We start from the raw sequence: 23,533 nt of genomic DNA on the forward strand, positions 1-23,533 counted from the left end.
CCTCACAGCTGGACTGTCCTCAGTGACGTCCCACACAATTGGACTGTCCCCACTGTCCCCATTGATGTCCCTCACAGCTGGACTGTCCTCACTGACGTCCCACACAACTGGACTGTCCCCACTGTCTCAGTGAATGGCACTTTGCTCCTGTGTCCAGCTGTAGCAGCAGTGAGCTCACTGTGATGGACAGTGCTGTGTGCAGGGTGTTTGAAGAGGAGCTGTAAGCTGCCGGGGTCCTGCTCTGTGTCCTGGTGGTCAATGGTGTCCACCTGCGGTGCAGAGCAGTGTGCTCAAGGGCAGGCAGGTCTTGCTGTGTCTGCGTTGACGGCGCTGGGGGTGTGTCTGTCAAGCTGCAGTGCAGAGCAGTGTGCTCAAGGACAGGCAGTTCTTGCTGTGTCTGCGTTGACGGCGCAGACTGCCTATTGTCTGTGTTTAAGAGGCTGCAGTTCAGTTTCCTCCTGGAGTGACAGCAGGCATTGGAGAGTTTTAATATCTTGCAGGCCAAAAATGATCAAAACCTCTACTGTTTATTTATCAATCAGTCTGTCAATTGGTGTGTCAGCCAGTGTGTTTGTTTGTCAGTTGGTGAATCAGTGAGAAAGTGTGTCATTCAATGTGTTGAAGTGTTAGTCAGTGTGTCATTTGGTGTATCAGTGTGTCAGTCAGTGTGTCAGTTGGTGTGTTGGTGTGTCAGTCGGTGAATCTGTCAGTGTGTCAGTCGGTGTGTCGGTGTGTCAGGCAGTGAATCTGTCATTGTGTCAGTGTGTCAGTGTGTCAGAGGCAGTCAGAGGGCTGTGCTGTGTATGGGGAGTTACTCATCCTGATGAATGTGCAGGCTGTATTTACTCTATCATGGTGGTTATTCAATCCTCGCCCAGAGCTCCAGTAATACCCAGAAGCCCCATTAATCATTTACGCCTGTCCCCTGCTGCACCCTGGCACAACTGGCTGACACCCGGGCCAGAGCGATCACCTTCCCTCGCCCACCCACTGCCAGCTGGCTTGAGCTCCTCCTGTCCCGAATCCCAGTCCCAGCCCCTGGCTCGAGCTCCTCCTGTCCCGAATCCCAGTCCCAGCCCCTGGCTCAAGCTCCTCCTGTCCCGAATCCCAGTCCCAGCCCCTGGCTCGAGCTCCTCCTGTCCCGAATCCCAGTCCCAGCCCCTGGCTCGAGCTCCTCCTGTCCCGAATCCCAGTCCCAGCCCCTTGCTCGAGCTCCTCCTGTCCCGAGTCCCAATCCCAGCCCCTGGCTCGAGCTCCTCCTGTTCCGAATCCCAGTCCCAGCCCCTTGCTCGAGCTCCTCCTGTCCCGAATCCCAGTCCCAGCCCCTGGCTCGAGCTCCTCCTGTCCCGAATCCCAGTCTCAGCCCCTGGCTCGTGCTCCTCCTGTCCCGAGTCCCAATCCCAGCCCCTGGCTCGAGCTCCTCCTGTCCCGAATCCCAGTCCCAGCCCCTGGCTCGAGCTCCTCCTGTCCCGAATCCCAGTCCCAGCCCCTGGCTCGAGCTCCTCCTGTCCCGAATCCCAGTCCCAGCCCCTGGCTCGAGCTCCTCCTGTCCCGAATCCCAGTCCCAGCCCCTGGCTCGAGCTCCTCCTGTCCCGAATCCCAGTCCCAGCCCCTGGCTCGAGCTCCTCCTGTCCCGAGTCCCAATCCCAGCCCCTGGCTCGAGCTCCGCCTGTCCTGAATCTCAATACTTGCTCAAGTTACTCCTGCCCCAAATCCCAATCCCAGCCCCTGGCTCAAGGTCCTCCTGTCCCGAATCCCAATCCCAATCCCTGCTCGAATTCCTCCTTCCCCAAATCCCAATCCCAGCCCCTGGCTCAAGCTCCTCCTGTCCCGAGTCTCAATCCCAGCTCCTGGCTCAAGCTCCTCCTGTCCCGAATCCCAGTAATTGCTCGAGTTCGTCTTGCCCCAAATCCCAATCCCAGCCCCTGGCTCGAGCTCCTCCTGTCCCAAATCCCAATCCTAGCCCCTGGCTCGAGCTCCTCCTGTCCCGAAACCCAGTCCCAATCCCTGTTTGAGCTCTTCTTGTCCGAATCCCAATCCCAGCCCTGCAGGTCCTGGGTGCTGGTGTTTCTGTGCACAGCTCTGGGTTTCTCTGTCTGGGTCTCAGCTGAAATCAGGGCTGTGCAGCCACAGTTAAATATAGGAGCAGGAGCTGAGATTATAATACAACAATGGATGTCAAAGACAGGCTAATAGGAGTTTTTTTTATTTAAAATAACCAGAAACTTAATCCCTAGGAGCTGAGAAACTCAATTCAGAGATTTAGATTAAAAAAACACAGCTATCATTACAGGCAGTAAAAGACAAGTGTTCTGCAATCTGTGATAATCTGTCTGAAATTATTAAGAGTAGTTAGTAGCAGCAGTAACAGTTATAGCAGTGGGAATAGTACAGTAGTAATAGTAGCAGCAGTGACAGGAGCAGGAGCATTAACAGCAGTAATAATGATAACAGTAGCAACATCAGAAGTAGGTTTTCGCCCCTTTTATTGAAGTCTTGATTTGTGAAATGATCTGAGAGGGAGTTAGGAAGCCGGAGAAGCGAGAACATACTGTCTGGGACCACCTGGAACCACAGCACAGCCTCAGGAACAACTGGGTGCAAACTTGGTGAGTGAGGCAGAACCAGTTCTGGGGTGAGGATGGGCTGTGGGGTGAGGCAGAACCAGTTCTGGGGCGAGGATGGGCTGTGGGGTGAGGCGGTAGCAGTTCTGGGGCGAGGATGGGCTGTGGGGTGAGGAGGTAGCAGTTCTGGGGCGAGGATGGGCTGTGGGGTGAGGCGGTAGCAGTTCTGGGGTGAGGATGGGCTGTGGGGTGAGGAGGTAGCAGTTCTGGGGTGAGGATGGTCTGTGGGGTGAGGAGGTACCAGTTCTGGGGTGAGGATGGTCTGTGGGGTGAGGAGGTAGCAGTTCTGGGGTGAGGATGGGCTGTGGGGTGAGGAGGTAGCAGTTCTGGGGCGAGGATGGGCTGTGGGGTGAGGAGGTAGCAGTTCTGGGGTGAGGATGGGCTGTGGGGTGAGGCCGTAGCAGTTCTGGGGTGAGGATGGTCTGTGGGGTGAGGAGGTAGCAGTTCTGGGGCGAGGATGGGCTGTGGGGTGAGGAGGTAGCAGTTCTGGGGTGAGGATGGTCTGTGGGGTGAGGAGGTACCAGTTCTGGGGTGAGGATGGTCTGTGGGGTGAGGAGGTAGCAGTTCTGGGGTGAGGATGGGCTGTGGGGTGAGGAGGTAGCAGTTCTGGGGCGAGGATGGGCTGTGGGGTGAGGAGGTAGCAGTTCTGGGGTGAGGATGGGCTGTGGGGTGAGGAGGTAGCAGTTCTGGGGCGAGGATGGTCTGTGGGGTGAGGAGGTAGCAGTTCTGGGGTGAGGATGGGCTGTGGGGTGAGGCCGTAGCAGTTCTGGGGTGAGGATGGTCTGTGGGGTGAGGAGGTACCAGTTCTGGGGTGAGGATGGGCTGTGGGGTGAGGAGGTAGCAGTTCTGGGGCGAGGATGGGCTGTGGGGTGAGGAGGTAGCAGTTCTGGGGTGAGGATGGGCTGTGGGGTGAGGCCGTAGCAGTTCTGGGGCGAGGATGGTCTGTGGGGTGAGGAGGTAGCAGTTCTGGGGTGAGGATGGGCTGTGGGGTGAGGCGGTAGCAGTTCTGGGGTGAGGATGGTCTGTGGGGTGAGGAGGTAGCAGTTCTGGGGCGAGGATGGGCTGTGGGGTGAGGCAGTAGCAGTTCTGGGGCGAGGATGGTCTGTGGGGTGAGGAGGTAGCAGTTCTGGGGTGAGGATGGTCTGTGGGGTGAGGAGGTAGCAGTTCTGGGGTGAGGATGGGCTGTGGGGTGAGGAGGTAGCAGTTCTGGGGCGAGGATGGGCTGTGGGGTGAGGAGGTAGCAGTTCTGGGGCGAGGATGGGCTGTGGGGTGAGGAGGTAGCAGTTCTGGGGTGAGGATGGGCTGTGGGGTGAGGAGGTAGCAGTTCTGGGGCGAGGATGGGCTGTGGGGTGAGGAGGTAGCAGTTCTGGGGCGAGGATGGGCTGTGGGGTGAGGAGGTAGCAGTTCTGGGGTGAGGATGGGGTGTGGGGTGAGGAGGTAGCAGTTCTGGGGCGAGGATGGTCTGTGGGGTGAGGAGGTAGCAGTTCTGGGGTGAGGATGGGCTGTGGGGTGAGGCAGAACCAGTTCTGGGGCGAGGATGGGCTGTGGGGTGAGGAGGTAGCAGTTCTGGGGCGAGGATGGGCTGTGGGGTGAGGAGGTAGCAGTTCTGGGGCGAGGATGGGCTGTGGGGTGAGGCGGTAGCAGTTCTGGGGCGAGGATGGGCTGTGGGGTGAGGAGGTAGCAGTTCTGGGGCGAGGATGGGCTGTGGGGTGAGGAGGTAGCAGTTCTGGGGTGAGGATGGGCTGTGGGGTGAGGAGGTAGCAGTTCTGGGGTGAGGATGGTCTGTGGGGTGAGGAGGTAGCAGTTCTGGGGCGAGGATGGGCTGTGGGGTGAGGAGGTAGCAGTTCTGGGGCGAGGATGGGCTGTGGGGTGAGGCGGTAGCAGTTCTGGGGCGAGGATGGGCTGTGGGGTGAGGAGGTAGCAGTTCTGGGGTGAGGATGGGCTGTGGGGTGAGGAGGTAGCAGTTCTGGGGTGAGGATGGGCTGTGGGGTGAGGAGGTAGCAGTTCTGGGGTGAGGATGGGCTGTGGGGTGAGGAGGTAGCAGTTCTGGGGCGAGGATGGGCTGTGGGGTGAGGCAGAAACAGTTCTGGGGTGAGGATGGGCTGTGGGGTGAGGAGGTAGCAGTTCTGGGGTGAGGATGGGCTGTGGGGTGAGGAGGTAGCAGTTCTGGGGTGAGGATGGGCTGTGGGGTGAGGAGGTAGCAGTTCTGGGGTGAGGATGGGCTGTGGGGTGAGGAGGTAGTAGTTCTGGGGTGAGGATGGGGTGTGGGGTGAGGAGGTAGCAGTTCTGGGGTGAGGATGGGCTGTGGGGTGAGGCAGAACCAGTTCTGGGGCGAGGATGGGCTGTGGGGTGAGGAGGTAGCAGTTCTGGGGCGAGGATGGGCTGTGGGGTGAGGAGGTAGCAGTTCTGGGGCGAGGATGGGCTGTGGGGTGAGGCGGTAGCAGTTCTGGGGCGAGGATGGGCTGTGGGGTGAGGCAGTAGCAGTTCTGGGGCGAGGATGGGCTGTGGGGTGAGGCAGTAGCAGTTCTGGGGCGAGGTGCAGACTCTCATTGAACCCCTAAGAACACAATACAACAGAGCTGCCTCCTTTCCTGTCAGTGGACAGGTCAAGCAGGGTTGGGAGGAGTGTGTCGTCTGTTCGAAATGACCACTGTTGGTCAGCAGCGGAGAGCTCAGCCACCGCTCAGCAGCACCCCCGTGGTGTGGCAGTGAAGGAGGAGAGAGCAGCGCCCCCCAGTGTCAGAGTGAAGAGGCGGAGTTCTGTAAGGCAGCAGTGTGCAGTCTGAGAGCAGTCCCAAGGGCTGCAGGATGCCTCAGTGGTGGGAGAGAGTGCAGAGGGGGAAGGCCTGGATCAAATACAACTCAAGTCCTCCTGTTTCGTCAAAGGGGAACACTGGGCCCCTCTGTTGGGGTATAATGAGACCCCGAGTCTTTCTGCTGGCCTGCTCCTGTCACACTGGGTACTGATGCAGGGCAGCTGCCAGCTGGCATCGGCTCTGCATTGACCCTGCCGACAGCAGGGTGCCCGATGGCATGACTGACCACACTGCCCTCTGCTGCCCCAACCTGCTGCCCCTCCCTGCCCCCTTCTACCCCTCTCTGCACCCTTCTGCCCCCTGCTGCCCCTCGGTGTCTCTCGGTGCCCAGCTGCTGTCTGCCTTGGGTTCCCATTAATATTGCAGCAGCTCCAGCAGTGTGGCTGCAGCATCCCGGGAGCAGAGCTCTGCTTTCACAATAGACAACCATGGAGACAGGGAGCCAGCAGACCGTGACTCCCTGATACCCCCTTACACCCATCCCACTGCAGCCCACACTCACAAGCACACTCCCGAGCCCAGACAGGTATGTACTGCACTCTACTGCACTGTACTCTACTGTACTCTACTACACTGTACCGTACTCTACTGCACTGTACTCCACTGCCTTTACTGCACTCTACTACACTGCCTTTACTGCACTGTACCGTACTCTACTGCACTGCCTTTACTGCACTGTACTGTACTCTACTGCACTGCCTTTACTACACTGTACTGAACTCTACTGCACTGCATTTACTGCACTGTACTGTACTCTACTGCACTGCCTTTACTACACTGTACTGCACTGTACTGCACTCTACTACACTGCCTTAACTACACTGTACTGCACTCTACTACACTGTACCGTACTATACTGCACTGCCTTTACTGCACTGTACTGCACTCTACTGCACTGCCTTTACTGCACTGTACTGCACTCAACTACACTGCCTTTACTGCACTGTACTGCACTCTACTGCACTGCCTTTACTACACTGTACTGCACTCTACTGCACTGCCTTTACTACACTGTACTGCCTTTACTACACTGTACTGCACTCTACTACACTGCCTTTACTACACTGTACTGCACTCTACTGCACTGCACCGTACTCTACTGCACTCTCTTCACTACACCTTGCTTCCCTGTACTGGCCTGCAGTCTATACTGCTGTGGGTGGGTGCAGTCACTCAGTCTTGTATTGTAGCTGGGTGAGATCTTGGGACAAGTTGGCTCCGGCCTGCCAAAGAAGATAAGATCAGATCACTTTATTGGCATCAGGATTTTTTTTGCATATCCCAGCTTGCTCTCCGTGAGACACACAAACAGGGAGAGAAGCTTGGGGTCAGAGCGCAGGGTCAGCCATTGTACAGCGCCCCTGGAGCAGTTGGGGTGAAGGGCCTTGCTCAGGGGCCCAACGGAGTAGGATTCCTCTGCCGGCCACGGGATTTGAACCGGCAACCTTCTGGCCACAGGCGCAGATCCTTAGACATAGAGCCACTGCTCTGTCCGTTGGGGCAGAATGGCTCCACTTGTTCTCATCGAGTTGAACTAATGTGTCAGTTCGGGCCCCAGCGAAGACCCAGCCGGGTTTGTGGGTTTATCAGGCATCACTATGGCGAGCACCTTGTCCTCCTGGTGCTCCTGGGCTGAGCGCATCGTAATTCCGAGCACAGCAGCTGCAGCTGCAGGCTGACACCTGCGCTGTCCTCTGTCCCGGCTCTGGCCAGCGGAGAGCGCCGAGTGACAGCACTACACGCAGACTCACCCCCTGCAATGATTGGTCCCGACTTCTGCTGCCGCTCTTATCTCATTGGTGCGCTTAGCCCCGGCCACCAGCTCTGATTGGTGCCTGGGGCTCTTCACAACCTTCTCCAAAGGTCATACAGCAGCTCTGCTCAAAACAGCTCACTGTGTCTGCCACCATCTCATTACTCTTCCTGCTTCTCCTCCTGCCCTGCACCACTCTTACTCTCCCCTTTCCACAGTTCCCCGGCCTCCTGCCTCTTATTTTTCCTCCTTATTGCCCTCTCCCTCACTCCGTCTGTCTCCCTCGCTGGCTCCTGTCCCAATGTGTCTGTGTGTCCAATGGGACTATGGAGTCTCGGTGTCTAAACTCATTCCATGTCTTCCTTAATTATAAGAGTGTGAGAGAGAGTGTGCAAGTGTGTGCGTGTGCACGTGTGTCCAGCTTGTGAGTCTGATCTGTGCTGAAGCTCCCTGAACAAGCCTGAGGGAGCTGTGGTGGGCAGGAAGGGGGGTCTGGACCATGGCTGTTATTCATCAGAATGAGTCATCTTCATTGTCCCCTCAGCACAGAGAGACACAACATAGGACAAACACCCACAGATGGCCTGCACACAGACTTCTGTACAAACACTCTGCGTGTGCAGAGAAGAACTCCTTACAACGCGTGCATGACCGAATTAGACCAAAATACCCATTGCTAATCAGTGTACAGAACAGAGCAGTCAAATACTACAGTTAAGAATTCATACCACCACAAAGCCCCTTTCAGGACAAAGCTGGTCCTGAAACTCACTGACAGCACCAGCCTCAGCTGCCACAATCAGAAAAGCTTCCAGTCCTACTGGGGATGGAGACTCAGAGTGTGCCCTAATAATAATAATAATAACAATTTGTAAAGGTATGATTTTGCTTATTGTTATTACTTTAGTGTGCGTTGGGGTCCTCTGGGGGGTAGTGAGCCAGGGGAACAACCCCTGTGCGGATCAGTGTCTCTCTGCTTGGGGAGTGTGCTCAGCCCAGACATGCCTGCCAGAGGGTGTTTGTTTTTATTTCTCTCTCACTCTTCCTCCCTCTCCTGCTCTTTCATGTTTTTCAGATTCTAAGAGCTTTATTGGAATGACTGATGAATTTTAGTGTTGCCAAAGCAATAACAATTAGTAAACATTTACTAACATTCAGGACAATGATACATTATTATTATTGAGAGGCAGGCTCAGTCTCTGCTCCTCTGGGACAGGAGATCACACACTGTATTATTATTATCGAGAGACAGGCTCACTGTCTGTTCCTCAGGCTGGGACAGGAGATCACACACTGTATTATTATTATCAAGAGACAGGCTCACTGTTCCTCAGACTGGGACAGGAGATCACACAGTGTATTATTATTATTATTATTGAGAGACAGGCTCACTGTCTGTTCCTCAGACTGGGACAGGAGATCACACACTGTATTATTATTATTATTATTATTGAGAGACAGGCTCACTGTCTGTTCCTCAGGCTGGGACAGGAGATCACACACTGTATTATTATTATTGAGAGACAGGCTCACTGTCTGTTCCTCAGGCTGGGACAGGAGATCACACACTGTATTATTATTATTGAGAGACAGGCTCACTGTCTGTTCCTCAGGCTGGGACAGGAGATCACACACTGTATTATTATTATAAAGAGACAGACTCACTCTTCCTCAGGCTGGGACAGGAGATCATACACTAGGCTGCAGCACCATTGTGTTTTGTGCCCCAGTAAGATTGGAAGCTATTGTGATTTTGGCAGGTGTGGGAATTTTGAGAGCTGATTTGTTATTTTAATGAAGTATGTTTCCTTCTCTCTCCCTCTCAAATTTTCAAATTCAAATTCATGAACCTTTACTGGCATGACTGGTGATTCTCAGTGTTTCCAAAGCTGTTTTCCTCTTTCACACTGTCTCTAAAGAACATGAGACAGGTTACAGACGAGATGAGCCGTTCAGTCCATCTGGCTCAATGGATGTTTTAGTACTCATTGAGAATCTCATCCCAGCCATTTCCAAAGACGTCTGGATGTCATCTTCACCAACATGGCAGTGTAGCCTGTTCCAGACTCCCACAGTTCTTTGTACTCTCTCCTATCTCCTCCAGTTTCTTCTTCTCTCTTCAGTCCCTCAGCTCTTCCCTCTCTCATTTCTCCTCTCTCCCTTAGCCCCTCCCCTTCTCTAACTGCTCCTCCCCCTCTCCTTTCTCCTCCCCATTAACCCCTCTCCATCTCTAGAGGCCCCTCCCTCCATCATTCTCCTCTCTTACTTAGCCCCTCCCCTTCCCTAGCAGCCCCCCCCCTCACTCTACCTGTCTCCCCCAGCCCCTCCTTTTCTCCTTTCTTTGTTAGTCCCCCTCCCCCATCTCCCTCCTTCTCCCCCTCCTCTCTCCTCTTTCCTCTCTAATTCAGTCTCCCTCTCCCGTCTCCATCCCTCCCTCTCTCTCCCCCTGCGTATCTGTGAGGAGGCTCCAGTCAGTGCAGGGCTGTGAGGTTGAGTAAACGAGTGACTTAGCAAGAGAACGAATAAACGATTCTGGCATCCTTTATTTTCCACATTGTGCTCTGAGCATTTCCATCTCAGCAGGAAGACACGCGTGCCTCTCTCCTCTCTCTCTCCTCTCTCCTCTCTCTCTCTCTCCTGTCTCTCGGCTGTTGTTTGTCACTGACTCTTGCTGAGCACTTCGGCTAGCTCGCTCCACAACTCACCAGCCCGCTGACTGAGCCCCGGCACTTCTCTCTCTCACACACACCTCTGGAGGAGCCACCTCCCGCTGCTCGTTCATGGCTCTCATGCACCCCAACATCTGGGTGTCCCTCAAGCAGGCTGCAGAGCGCCCCATGGACTGACCCTGAGAGCCCCTGCACTAGATCGGCCCCCCCACGCTGACACACAGAGACAGGGAGAGGCTGAGGGACAGGGAGAAAGAGAGCGAGGGAGGAGGAAGGGGAAAGCAGAGAGAGCGTGAAAGAGAGAGAGAGGCTGCACTATGGGTAACTGTGTGAAATCTCCACTCAGAAATCTATCCAAGAAGGTAAGCGGTCCTCGGACTGTTGGGTTTTTAAACATCTGTCAGCAGTGTTTGTGTCCGTGTGTCTGTGCATGAGTTTGCTCTGGCAGTCCTCTCTTCAGAGACGGTACCCTGCGCTGCACTTCTCCGTATGTCTATGCCTCGTGCCAAGCTGTGCTGAGCTGCACCAAACTGAGCTGAGCTGTGCTGTGTTGAGTTGAGCTTTGTTGAGTTGCACCGAGCTGTGTTGAGCTGAGCTGTGTTGTACTGAACTATGTTGAGTTGTAATGAGCTGTGCTGAGTTGCACCAAATTGAGCTGAACTGTGCTGCACTTGTGTTTGTGCCTGTGATTTGCCAGACTGAGCTGCGCTGCACATGTAACATTGTGGAGCTGCTGCAGGACCTACTGAGATTGCTGGCCGCTCCACACTGACCAGTCCCCCCACCAGTCTGCAGAGGTGACTACAGATCTGTACCTGGGATCAGTATTTTTGACACAGACTTAGGAAAACAGATGCTGTGGTCTCTAATGTCAGTGCAAGGCTCAGTGGCTGATTCTCTGATGCCCCCTCCCCAGGCCCTGTGATTAACCCCTTCAGCTCTGATGCTATCCCCTGTCCACCTCCCAGGGCAGGGCAGAGGCAATGGGAGAGGAAACAGGGCTCAGAGCTCCGAAAGGGTTAAACACCCCTGTTGTGCACTCTCTTACACTCTGCTGCAGGGAATTCAGCCTGTCTCTGACTGCCCTGTCCACAGCACTGCCCCAAGTCCTCACACCTACCAGCTCCTTTCTCACGACAGCAGGGAAACAGTGCGGCTGTGTGGTCACTGAGCGGCAAGGATGAAGAAGCCCAGAAAGTTGTTAGAGTCGCTCAGCTGGAGCCTGTGGACAGTGAGTCTGGTCAGTGTTTGACAGTTTTGACAGTCAGTGTGTCAGGCAGTCCAGTCAGTGTTTTGTTCAGTGAGTGTGTTGGTCAGTGAGTTGTCCGCAGTGTGGGGCTGTCTGGCTCTGGTTGGGTGCGCAGCTGTGTCTCCTCTCTCCACTCACCCCCAGAATCTGTGCTGTGTCTCTTCTCCCCCTCGCACTCCCACAGTCTGTACTGTGTCTCCTCTCTCCACACACCTTCGGAGTCTGCACTGTGTCTCTTCTCGGCACACAGCCCCAGAGTCTGCACTGTCTCCTCTACCTCTACACTGTTGGAGTCTGCGCTGTCTCCTCTCCCTGCACACCCAACAGATTTTGTGCCGTTTCTCCTCTCCCCACACACCTTTGGAGACTGTACTCTGTCTCCTCTCCCCACAGACCCTCAGAGTCTGCTCTGTCTCCTCTACCTCTACACTGTCGGAGTCTGTTCTGTGTCTCCTCTCCCCCCACACTCTCAGAGCCTGTGTTGTGTCTACTCTTCCCCTACATCAGAATCTGTACTCTGTCTCTACTCCCCCACACGCTCAGATCTGTGCTGTGTCTCCTTTCCTTGCACACTCTTAGAGCCTGTGCTGTGTCTACTCTTCCCCTGCACCAGAATCTGTGCTGTGTCTCCACTCCCCCACACGCTCGGAGTCTGTGCTGTGTCTCCTCTGCCCCTACACTCTCGGAATCTGCGCTGTGACTCCTCTCCCTGCACAGTGCTTGCCTAGGCTTCGTTAGCTAACCGCTGAGCTGCCACAACACCGGAGGGGAGAGAGCTATTTATACTCTGCAGGAGAGAGAGGCAGCTGGAGCAGGAGAAAGGGATGGGGAAAAGAGAGAGAGGGGCACTTTCAGGATCTGTACCAGCACTACAGTGGGGTGGGCTATTTTGGGGTACAGTGGATTACCACAGGGTACAGTGGGTTACTGTGGGTGTACTGAGGCTGTGAGAGATCAATAGCCAGCTGTGTGCCAATAGATAATAGATAACACCTGATAACCCACAGCATACAGAAGCAAGTGACCCCAGAGTGCCAGCCCAGTGCCACTAGTCTCCGTAGTCCCTGGGCATCAGGGCGGACCAAAGCCATTAATGGTTATAAAGCCATTAAATCTTTACACAAAGAGCTGTGGGAGTGTGGAGCAAGCTGCCCAGCCATGCTGTTGAAGCTGATAACCTGGCGTCTTACAATGAACAGCTGGATGAGATCCTGGCATCAAGGTAATTTGTAGTTTACGAACTATTAAACGAGCTCTGTGAGCTGAATGGCCTCCTCTCGTTTGGTACCTTTCTCAGCCTCATGCCCTTAGTAATTATTCTCTCATCTGCGTGTCTTTGAGCTTCTTCAGCTACAGTGGTTGGAACTAATCTGCACAGTGAATCAGAGGTAGAGAGGCACCATGGGGATTTGTTTTGTTATGTACATTGTACATCATTACGAAAAGAAACAAAATGACAATCATTTTTAAATGGAATGTAAATGTAAAGAACTAGTGGGAGCTGTTACTCAGAGGCCAAAAGAGAGGGGTACCTGCTGGCTGAGAGTCCTCACTGCTCCGCAGCCTCGGCCGCTGCCTGCCCTTGTGAAGTCTTGTCCCTGGGCTCTATGACTACGGGTCGCGGGTTCGAGGCTAGGGAGCTGGTGGGGGGACCCCACTGTGACCAGTGGCTGGAAGGTGGGCGTGGTGGAGGAGTCTCTCGGCACCTCCTGACCTTCGGAGAGCGACACCCTGTGCCAGGTTACAGGCCAGAGGAGCCGTTTGCTCGTTAGTACCTGATTGATCCCAGGACTTCATCCAGCTGATTCAGGAAGGATGCCAGAGTATCGGCTTCTTCAACACGGCTGGGCAGCTTGTTCCAGAGTCCCAGAGGCCTTTGTCTGGAGAAACCTCCTAGTCCCAAATTTAAATACGTGTCTCTATCATTTCTGCCTGTGCCCTCTGGTTCGTGTTTCACCATTCAATTGGAAGAGATCTGCTAGGTTGACTTTGTCGCTGCCTTTGAGGATACAGAATACCTGGATAAGGTCCACCTCATAGTCCTCTCAGTTCAACACTTAACGTTGTCAGTGTGGGACACTTCCTACAGACTAAAGAGACTCCATTCCTCCAGCCTGTCAGTGTGGGATACTCCCTTCAGACTAAAGAGACTCTGTTCCACCAGCCTGTCAGTGTGGGATACTCGCATCGGACTAAAGAGACTCAGTTCCTCCAGCCTGTCAGTGTGGGACACTCCCTTCAGACTAAAGATACTCAGTTTCTTCAGCCTGTCAGTGTGGGACACTCCCTTCAGACTAAAGAGACTCAGTTTCTTCAGCCTGTCAGTGTGGGACACTCCCTTCAGGCTAGAGAGACTCAGTTCCTTCAGCCTGTCAGTGTGGGACACTCCCTTCAGACTAAAGAGACTCGGTTCCTCCAGTCTGTCAGTGTGGGATACTCGCATCAGACTAAAGAGACTCAGTTCCTCCAGCCTGTCAGTGTGGGACACTCCCTTCAGACTAAAGAGGCTCAGTTCCTTCAGCCTGTCAGTGTGGGACACTGACAGTCCCTTCAGACTAAAGAGAGTCAGTTTCTTCAGCCTGTCAGTGTGGGACACTCCCTTCAGACTAAAGAGAGTCAGTTTCTTCAGCCTGTCAGTGTGGGACACTCCCTTCAGACTAAAGATGCTCAGTTCCTTCAGCCTGTCAGTCTGGGACACTGACACTCCCTTCAGACTAAAGACACTCAGTTCCTCCAGCCTGTCAGTGTGGGACACTCCCTTCAGACTAAAGAGACTCTGTTCCTACAGCCTGTCAGTGTGGGACATTCCTTCAGACTAAAGAGACTCAGTTCCTCCAGCCTGTCAGCGTGGGACACTCCCTTCAGACTAAAGAGACTCAATTCCTCCAGCCTGTCAGTGTGAGACACTCCCTTCAGGCTAGAGAGACTCAGTTCCTCCAGCCTGTCAGTGTGGGACACTCCTTTCAGACTAAAGAGACTCTGTTCCTACAGCCTGTCAGTGTGGGACATTCCTTTAGACTAAAGAGTTCCTCCAGACTTAAGCGACTCAGTTCCTCCAGCCTGTCAGTGTGGAACACTCCCTCCAGACTAAAGAGACTCAGTTCCTCCAGCCTGTCAGTGTGGGATACTCGCATCAGACTAAAGAGACTCAGTTTCTCCAGCCTGTCAGTGTGGGACACTCCCTTCAGACTAAAGAAACTTCTTTCCTTCAGCCTGTCAGTGTGGGACATTGACACTCCCTTCAGACTAAAGTGTCTCAGTTCTTCCAGCCTGTCAGTGTGGGACACTCCCTCCAGACTTAAGCGACTCAGTTCCTCCAGCCTGTCAGTGTGGGACACTCCCTCCAGACTTAAGAGACTCAGTTCCTCCAGTCTGTCAGTGTTGGATACTCGCATCAGACTAAAGAGACTCAGTTCCTCCAGCCTGTCAGTGTGGGACACTCCCTCCAGACTTAAGAGACTCAGTTCCTCCAGTCTGTCAGTGTGGGATGCTCGCATCAGACTAAAGAGACTCAGTTCCTCCAGCCTGTCGGTGTGGGACACTCCCTCAAGACTTAAGAGACTCAGTTCCTCCAGTCTGTCAGTGTTGGATACTCGCATCAGACTAAAGAGACTCAGTTCCTCCAGCCTGTCAGTGTGGGACACTCCCTCAAGACTTAAGAGACTCAGTTCCTCCAGTCTGTCAGTGTGGGATACTCGCATCAGACTAAAGAGACTCAGTTCCTCCAGCCCGTCGGTGTGGGACACTCCCTTCAGGCTAAAGAGACTCTGTTCCTTCAGCCTATCAGTGTGGGATATTCCTACAGACTAAAGAGACTCTGTTCCTACAGCCTGTCAGTGTGGGACATTCCTTTAGACTAAAGAGTTCCTCCAGACTTAAGCGACTCAGTTCCTCCAGCCTGTCAGTGTGGGACACTCCTCCCAGACTAAAGAGACTCAGTTCCTCCAGCCTGTCAGTGTGGGAAACTCCCTCCAGACTAAAGAGGCTCAGTTCCTCCAGCCTGTCAGTGTGGGAAACTCCCTCCAGACTAAAGAGGCTCAGTTCTTTCAGCCTGTCAGTGTGGGACACTCCCTTCAGACTCAAGAGACTTAGTTCCTTTAAACTGTCAGTGTGGGACACTCCCTTCAGACTAAAGAGACTCAGTTCCTCCAGCCTGTCAGTGTGAAACAGATCCTTTAGCCCAGAAAGCATCTGGCTGTTCTTTTCTAGATTCTGTAGCAGTGTACAATCTTAAAGCTACACCCCTAGATTTCCTACACTTTTAACATAAACTTCTTAGTCTTTTCACGAGGAGCCTCTTCAGCTCCGTGTTTCCCATCGTGTGTCTGTAGTGTGTTTTCACTCCTGTGAGTAAACTCTGCACTTGTCTGCTGTAAATGTCATCTGCCAGGAGATTGTTCAGTCCTGAATCTGGTCCCAGTCTTTCTGAATGTCTGTGCAGACTCTGCAGTGTTTGCTAAGTGCCCCAGTTTGATATCATTTGCACACTTTATTAGTTTACCAACTGTCCCAGAACTGAGATCATTGGTCTAAATTGGGAAGGGCAGTGGTCCAGGTACAGACTCCTGTGGTACTACACTAGCTCCATCACACCAATTTTAGCACCGACCTCTTATCTGTACTCTCTTCTCAATCCTAACACACACATTTCCCAAAAACCTACTGTCTGTAATTTGAGAATAAATCTTTTATGAGGAACTTGGGCAATGTGTAAATCTAAATACATCATGCTGCATGTCAGTCACTTCTGTTGCCTGTTAAAAGTGCCCAGTATTCCTTTCCATCACAGTCAACCTTATGAAATATCCTTTTTTACCTGTGCTTGCAACTCATTGTGCTCCTTTTCTTTACCTGCATCGTGGTGTTTTTGTCCATGTTATAGCTCTCAGTGTCTGAGTGGTGTGGAGTGTGATCCACTAGCTGGGCCACAGTGGGTTGTGGACTCAGAATAATCCCATCTCAGGCAGCCAGCACTTACAACAGAACAGCAGAACCCCTGCAGAACTTGTCCTCTGTGTCCTCCTGACACACAGACTAGGCTCAGCTCGGTCCAGCCCAGATCACACTGGGCCCACATCTGTGTCAAGGTGCTTGCCAGACTGTCTGCAGCCAGGTTCTCCAGCTCAAAGCTGTGAGGCCTCTCCTGGCGATATATTAGGAATCAGGACAGTGCTTCCAGCGGGATTCTTCCACAAGGACAGACCAGCAGGACTTTTAAAACTGGCCTTAAAACATTTCATTTCCCCACTGTAGGTGCAGAATTTGTTTTGTATTATTAGTTGAAAAGGTACCTACAACAGACTGATGGAAGGTGTAATTGTAGTCAGAATGCTTGTTTTATTATCAGATTATACATTTGTTGATTTTTTTTCAAATGTACTGCACTGATCTTGTGTTCTCTAGTGTAGCGCAGCTCACCGGATGGTGCTGTGAGACTGTCCAAATTGCCCATTCTTACAGCTGTAATGTTGTAGGAAGAAGAAATAAGCCCATTTCAAACTGCACAGGCTGCTGAGCTCACTAATGAAGGCCTTATAAGCCTCTCTCTCCCTGCATGGGGCCAGACATGAGCAGAGCTCCTACTCCCTCTCTCCCTCTCCTCTCTCCCATCTCTCCCATTCCCTCTTCCTCTGTTCTCCCTCCCTCAGCTCCTGCTTAATGTGAGCCTGACAGTCTATGTCCCTGCTGAGCCACTGTGGAGAGTCGGCACAGTAAACTGTTATGACACCGTTGTGACGAATGGAAAATAACTCGTCTGTCGTGGACGGGCGGAGCTCTCCTGCACAGCTCCCTGTCAGTGGTGAGCCAACTGAAGAGGCCCAGTGGGGCAGGAGAGGAAGACGAAGAGACAGGGGGTCTTGTGAGCAGGGAATACTGGGGCACACTGGGGTGGGACAGCCAGGGACTCAGAGCTGTAGTCTCCCGCTGCTGTAAAACCAGAATTCAAAAAGAAAATGCTGAAACTGCTCTTAAGCCTTGAGAGAGGAAGGCAGCACCATCCTGTTCTGGAATGGGACCGTGTGGGAGCACTGCGGTCCTGAAAGAGACAGACAGGGCAATTGACAACACACCAAAACAATTCCTTTCTACTCCATCTGTCTGAGAGACATTAACGGGTATTTAAATTGGATTTTACCAACTTAAACAGCTTCTTTATGCTTGAGAGAGAAACACATTATAGTTAGATTTGAGTTTGCTTTTGCTGAACAAATACAGATGAACTAGCAGACAGAAAGACGCATTGTCTGCAAAGGAACAAGTAATAGGTTTATTCCATGCTGAAAAGAGAAGAAAGAAAACACAACAATTTCGGCCATGGAGCCTTCTTCAGGTGTAAGGGTGTGAGGTCCCTCACACCGAAGAAGGCTCCATGGCCGAAACGTTGCATTTTCTTTCTTCTCTTTTCAGCATGGAATAAACCTATTACTTGTTCCTTTACAGCCTTCGCATGCTGATGCAGCTACCCATCTGAAACATTGTCTGTCTGACACGCTGACTGGCAGTTTCTTCCAGTAGTTTGTATTCTATCTTTGGTGCCAACTCTGGTGCAGACTCTGGTGCAGACTCTGGTGCAGACTCTGGTGCAGGCTATGGTGCAGACTGTGGTGTAGATTCTGGTGCAGGCTCTGGTGTAGGCTCTGGACCAGACTGTGGTGCAGGCTCTGGTGCAGACTCTGGTGTAGGCTCTGGTGCAGACTCTGGTGCAAACTGTGGTGTAGGCTCTGGTGTAGGCTCCGGTGCAGACTGTGGTGCAGGCTCTGGTGTAAGCTTTGGTACAGACTGTGGTGCAGATGGTACAGTCCTCTCTCTAACGCTATCTCTGCCCCCTCTCCTGGGCCCCTCCTCGAAGCTGCGCCAGGATGAGAAGCGGAGTTACAGGGCGGTGCAGTCATGTGACGACGCTGTGCCCGGTGGGGTGCCCAGCGCCTACCAGGAGCCTCTAGTGGCGCTGGCGCAGAACTGCGCCTTGATGCACAACCTGCTGGGCCCTGCTTGCATCTTTCTGCGCAAGGGATTCGCCGAGAACAGGCAGCCTGTACGTGAGTCTGTGTGTCCCATTGTACTGACCCCCCCCTGTACTGACCCTCCCTCAGTGTACTGTACTGACCCCCCACTGTACTGACCCCCCACTGTACTGACCCTCCCTCACTATACTGTACTGACCAATCTCACTATACTGTACTGACCCCCCACTTTACTGACCAATCTCACTATACTGTACTGACCCCCTTCACTATACTGTACTGACCCCCCACTGTACTGACCCTCCCTCACTATACTGTACTGACCCCCTTCACTATACTGTACTGACCCCCCACTTTACTGACCCTCCCTCACTATACTGTACTGACCCCCTTCACTATACTGTACTGACCCCCCACTGTACTGACCCCCTTCACTATACTGTACTGACCCCCCACTGTACTGACCCTCCCTCACTATACTGTACTGACCCTCCCCGTACTGACCCTCCCTCACTATACTGTACTGACCCCTCGCACTATACTGTACTGACCCCCCACTGTACTGACCCCCCTCACTATACTGTACTGACCCCCCTCACTATACTGTACTGACCCTCCATCACTATACTGTACTGACCCCCACTATACTGTACTGACCCCCTTCACTATACTGTACTGACCCCCCAATGTACTGACCCTCCCTCACTATACTGTACTGACCCTCCCTCAGTGTACTGTACTGACCCCCCACTGTACTGACCCTCCCTCACTATACTGTACTGACCCCCCACTGTACTGACCCTCCCTCACTATACTGTACTGACCCCCTTCACTATACTGTACTGACCCCCCACTGTACTGACCCTCCCTCACTATACTGTACTGACCCCCTTCACTATACTGTACTGACCCCCCACTGTACTGACCCTCCCTCACTATACTGTACTGACCCTCCATCACTATACTGTACTGACCCCCCACTGTACTGACCCTCCCTCACTATACTGTACTGACCCCCCACTGTACTGACCCTCCCTCACTATACTGTACTGACCCTCCCCGTACTGACCCTCCCTCACTATACTGTACTGACCCCTCGCACTATACTGTACTGACCCCCCACTGTACTGACCCTCCATCACTATACTGTACTGACCCCCACTATACTGTACTGACCCCCTTCACTATACTGTACTGACCCCCCAATGTACTGACCCTCCCTCACTATACTGTACTGACCCTCCCTCAGTGTACTGTACTGACCCCCCACTGTACTGACCCTCCCTCACTATACTGTACTGACCCCCCACTGTACTGACCCTCCCTCACTATACTGTACTGACCCCCTTCACTATACTGTACTGACCCCCCACTGTACTGACCCTCCCTCACTATACTGTACTGACCCCCTTCACTATACTGTACTGACCCCCCACTGTACTGACCCTCCCTCACTATACTGTACTGACCCTCCCTCACTATACTGTACTGACCCCCCACTGTACTGACCCTCCCTCACTATACTGTACTGACCCTCCCTCACTATACTGTACTGACCCGTCGCACTATACTGTACTGACCCCCACTGTACTGACCCTCCCTCACTATACTGTACTGACCCCCTTCACTATACTGTACTGACCCTCCCTCACTATACTGTACTGACCCCCTTCACTATACTGTACTGACCCCCCACTGTACTGACCCTCCCTCACTATACTGTACTGACCCTCCATCACTATACTGTACTGACCCCCCAATGTACTGACCCTCCCTCACTATACTGTACTGACCCCCCACTGTACTGACCCCCCTCACTATACTGTACTGACCCTCCATCACTAAACTGTACTGACCCCCCACTGTACTGACCCTCCCTCACTATACTGTACTGACCCTCCCTCACTATACTGTACTGACCCCCCACTGTACTGACCCTCCCTCACTATACTGTACTGACCCTCCCTCACTATACTGTACTGACCCGTCGCACTATACTGTACTGACCCCCACTGTACTGACCCTCCCTCACTATACTGTACTGACCCCCTTCACTATACTGTACTGACCCTCCATCACTATACTGTACTGACCCCCCACTGTACTGACCCCCCTCACTATACTGTACTGACCCCCTTCACTATACTGTACTGACCCCCCACTGTACTGACCCCCCTCACTATACTGTACTGACCCCCCACTGTACTGACCCTCCCTCACTATACTGTACTGACCCTCCCCGTACTGACCCTCCCTCACTATACTGTACTGACCCCTCGCACTATACTGTACTGACCCCCCTCACTATACTGTACTGACCCTCCATCACTATACTGTACTGACCCCCACTATACTGTACTGACCCCCCTCACTATACTGTACTGACCCTCCATCACTATACTGTACTGACCCCCCACTGTACTGACCCTCCCTCACTATACTGTACTGACCCTCCCTCACTATACTGTACTGACCCCCCACTGTACTGACCCTCCCTCACTATACTGTACTGACCCTCCCTCACTATACTGTACTGACCCCTCGCACTATACTGTACTGACCCTCCCTCACTATACTGTACTGACCCCCTTCACTATACTGTACTGACCCTCCATCACTATACTGTACTGACCCCCTTCACTATACTGTACTGACCCTCCATCACTATACTGTACTGACCCTCCATCACTATACTGTACTGACCCCCCAATGTACTGACCCTCCCTCACTATACTGTACTGACCCCCTTCACTATACTGTACTGACCCCCCACTGTACTGACCCCCCTCACTATACTGTACTGACCCTCCCTCACTATACTGTACTGACCCTCCATCTCTATACTGTACTGACCCCTCGCACTATACTGTACTGACCCCCCTCACTATACTGTACTGACCCTCCATCACTATACTGTACTGACCCCCCACTGTACTGACCCTCCCTCACTATACTGTACTGACCCTCCCCGTACTGACCCTCCCTCACTATACTGTACTGACCCCCCTCACTATACTGTACTGACCCCTCGCACTATACTGTACTGACCCCCCTCACTATACTGTACTGACCCTCCATCACTATACTGTACTGACCCCCACTATACTGTACTGACCCCCCTCACTATACTGTACTGACCCTCCATCACTATACTGTACTGACCCCCCACTGTACTGACCCTCCCTCACTATACTGTACTGACCCCCACTATACTGTACTGACCCCCTTCACTATACTGTACTGACCCCCCACTGTACTGACCCTCCCTCACTATACTGTACTGACCCCCTCCACTATACTGTACTGACCCCCCACTGTACTGACCCTCCCTCACTATACTGTACTGACCCCTCGCACTATACTGTACTGACCCCCCACTGTACTGACCCTCCCTCACTATACTGTACTGACCCTCCATCACTATACTGTACTGACCCCCACTATACTGTACTGACCCCCTTCACTATACTGTACTGACCCCCCAATGTACTGACCCTCCCTCACTATACTGTACTGACCAATCTCACTATACTGTACTGACCCCCCACTGTACTGACCCTCCCTCACTATACTGTACTGACCCCCCACTGTACTGACCCTCCCTCACTATGCTGTACTGACCCTCCCCGTACTGACCCTCCCTCACTATACTGTACTGACCCCTCGCACTATACTGTACTGACCCCCCACTGTACTGACCCCCCTCACTATACTGTACTGACCCTCCATCACTATACTGTACTGACCCCCACTATACTGTTCTGACCCCCTTCACTATACTGTACTGACCCCCCAATGTACTGACCCTTCCTCACTATACTGTACTGACCCTCCCTCAGTGTACTGTACTGACCCCCCACTGTACTGACCCCCCTCACTATACTGTACTGACCCTCCATCACTATACTGTACTGACCCCCCACTGTACTGACCCTCCCTCACTATACTGTACTGACCCCCTTCACTATACTGTACTGACCCCCCACTGTACTGACCCTCCCTCACTATACTGTACTGACCCTCCATCACTATACTGTACTGACCCCCCAATGTACTGACCCCCCTCACTATACTGTACTGACCCTCCATCACTATACGGTACTGACCCCCCAATGTACTGACCCTCCCTCACTATACTGTACTGACCCCCCACTGTACTGACCCCCCTCACTATACTGTACTGACCCTCCATCACTATACTGTACTGACCCCCCACTGTACTGACCCTCCCTCACTATACTGTACTGACCCCCCACTGTACTGACCCTCCCTCACTATACTGTACTGACCCTCCATCACTATACTGTACTGACCCCCCACTGTACTGACCCTCCCTCACTATACTGTACTGACCCTCCCTCACTATACTGTACTGACCCCCCACTGTACTGACCCTCCCTCACTATACTGTACTGACCCTCCCTCACTATACTGTACTGACCCGTCGCACTATACTATACTGACCCCCACTGTACTGACCCTCCCTCACTATACTGTACTGACCCCCTTCACTATACTGTACTGACCCTCCATCACTATACTGTACTGACCCCCCACTGTACTGACCCCCCTCACTATACTGTACTGACCCTCCATCACTATACTGTACTGACCCCCCACTGTACTGACCCTCCCTCACTATACTGTACTGACCCCCTTCACTATACTGTACTGACCCCCCACTGTACTGACCCCCCTCACTATACTGTACTGACCCTCCATCACTATACTGTACTGACCCCCCACTGTACTGACCCTCCCTCACTATACTGTACTGACCCTCCCTCACTATACTGTACTGACCCTCCCCGTACTGACCCTCCCTCACTATACTGTACTGACCCCCCTCACTATACTGTACTGACCCTCCATCACTATACTGTACTGACCCCCACTATACTGTACTGACCCCCCTCACTATACTGTACTGACCCTCCATCACTATACTGTACTGACCCCCTTCACTATACTGTACTGACCCCCCACTGTACTGACCCTCCCTCACTATACTGTACTGACCCTCCATCACTATACTGTACTGACCCCCCACTGTACTGACCCTCCCTCACTATACTGTACTGACCCTCCCTCACTATACTGTACTGACCCCTCGCACTATACTGTACTGACCCCCACTGTACTGACCCTCCCTCACTATACTGTACTGACCCCCTTCACTATACTGTACTGACCCTCCATCACTATACTGTACTGACCCCCCACTGTACTGACCCCCCTCACTATACTGTACTGACCCTCCATCACTATACTGTACTGACCCCCCAATGTACTGACCCTCCCTCACTATACTGTACTGACCCTCCCTCACTATACTGTACTGACCCCTCGCACTATACTGTACTGACCCCCCTCACTATACTGTACTGACCCTCCATCACTATACTGTACTGACCCCCCACTGTACTGACCCTCCCTCACTATACTGTACTGACCCTC

At 53.0% G+C, this 23,533-nt stretch overlaps 1 protein-coding gene across 5 annotated transcripts in view; it reads left to right on the forward strand.

Moving 5' to 3' along the window:
• The window catches only part of cabp1a (calcium binding protein 1a), a 41,049-nt gene that overhangs the window by 1,796 nt on the left and 15,720 nt on the right, over positions 1-23,533 (forward strand). Inside the window, exons 1-2 of one of the 5 annotated variants that reach the window (XM_088618003.1) lie at positions 9,693-10,224; positions 17,962-18,147. The exons of 1 other annotated variant lie outside the window; for it this stretch is intronic. In XM_088618003.1, the coding sequence (XP_088474129.1) occupies positions 10,180-10,224; positions 17,962-18,147 (231 nt within the window). In that variant the 5' untranslated portion in view covers positions 9,693-10,179. Of the gene's footprint in view, positions 1-9,692; positions 10,225-17,961; positions 18,148-23,533 lie in introns of those variants that run through there. 3 more of the 5 variants (XM_088618004.1, XM_088618000.1, XM_088618001.1) reach the window with 3 other exon arrangements.

This window comes from Lepisosteus platostomus, chromosome 24, assembly GCF_059453375.1.
Source record: "Lepisosteus platostomus isolate fLepPlt1 chromosome 24, fLepPlt1.hap1, whole genome shotgun sequence".
NCBI lineage: Eukaryota > Metazoa > Chordata > Actinopteri > Semionotiformes > Lepisosteidae > Lepisosteus > Lepisosteus platostomus.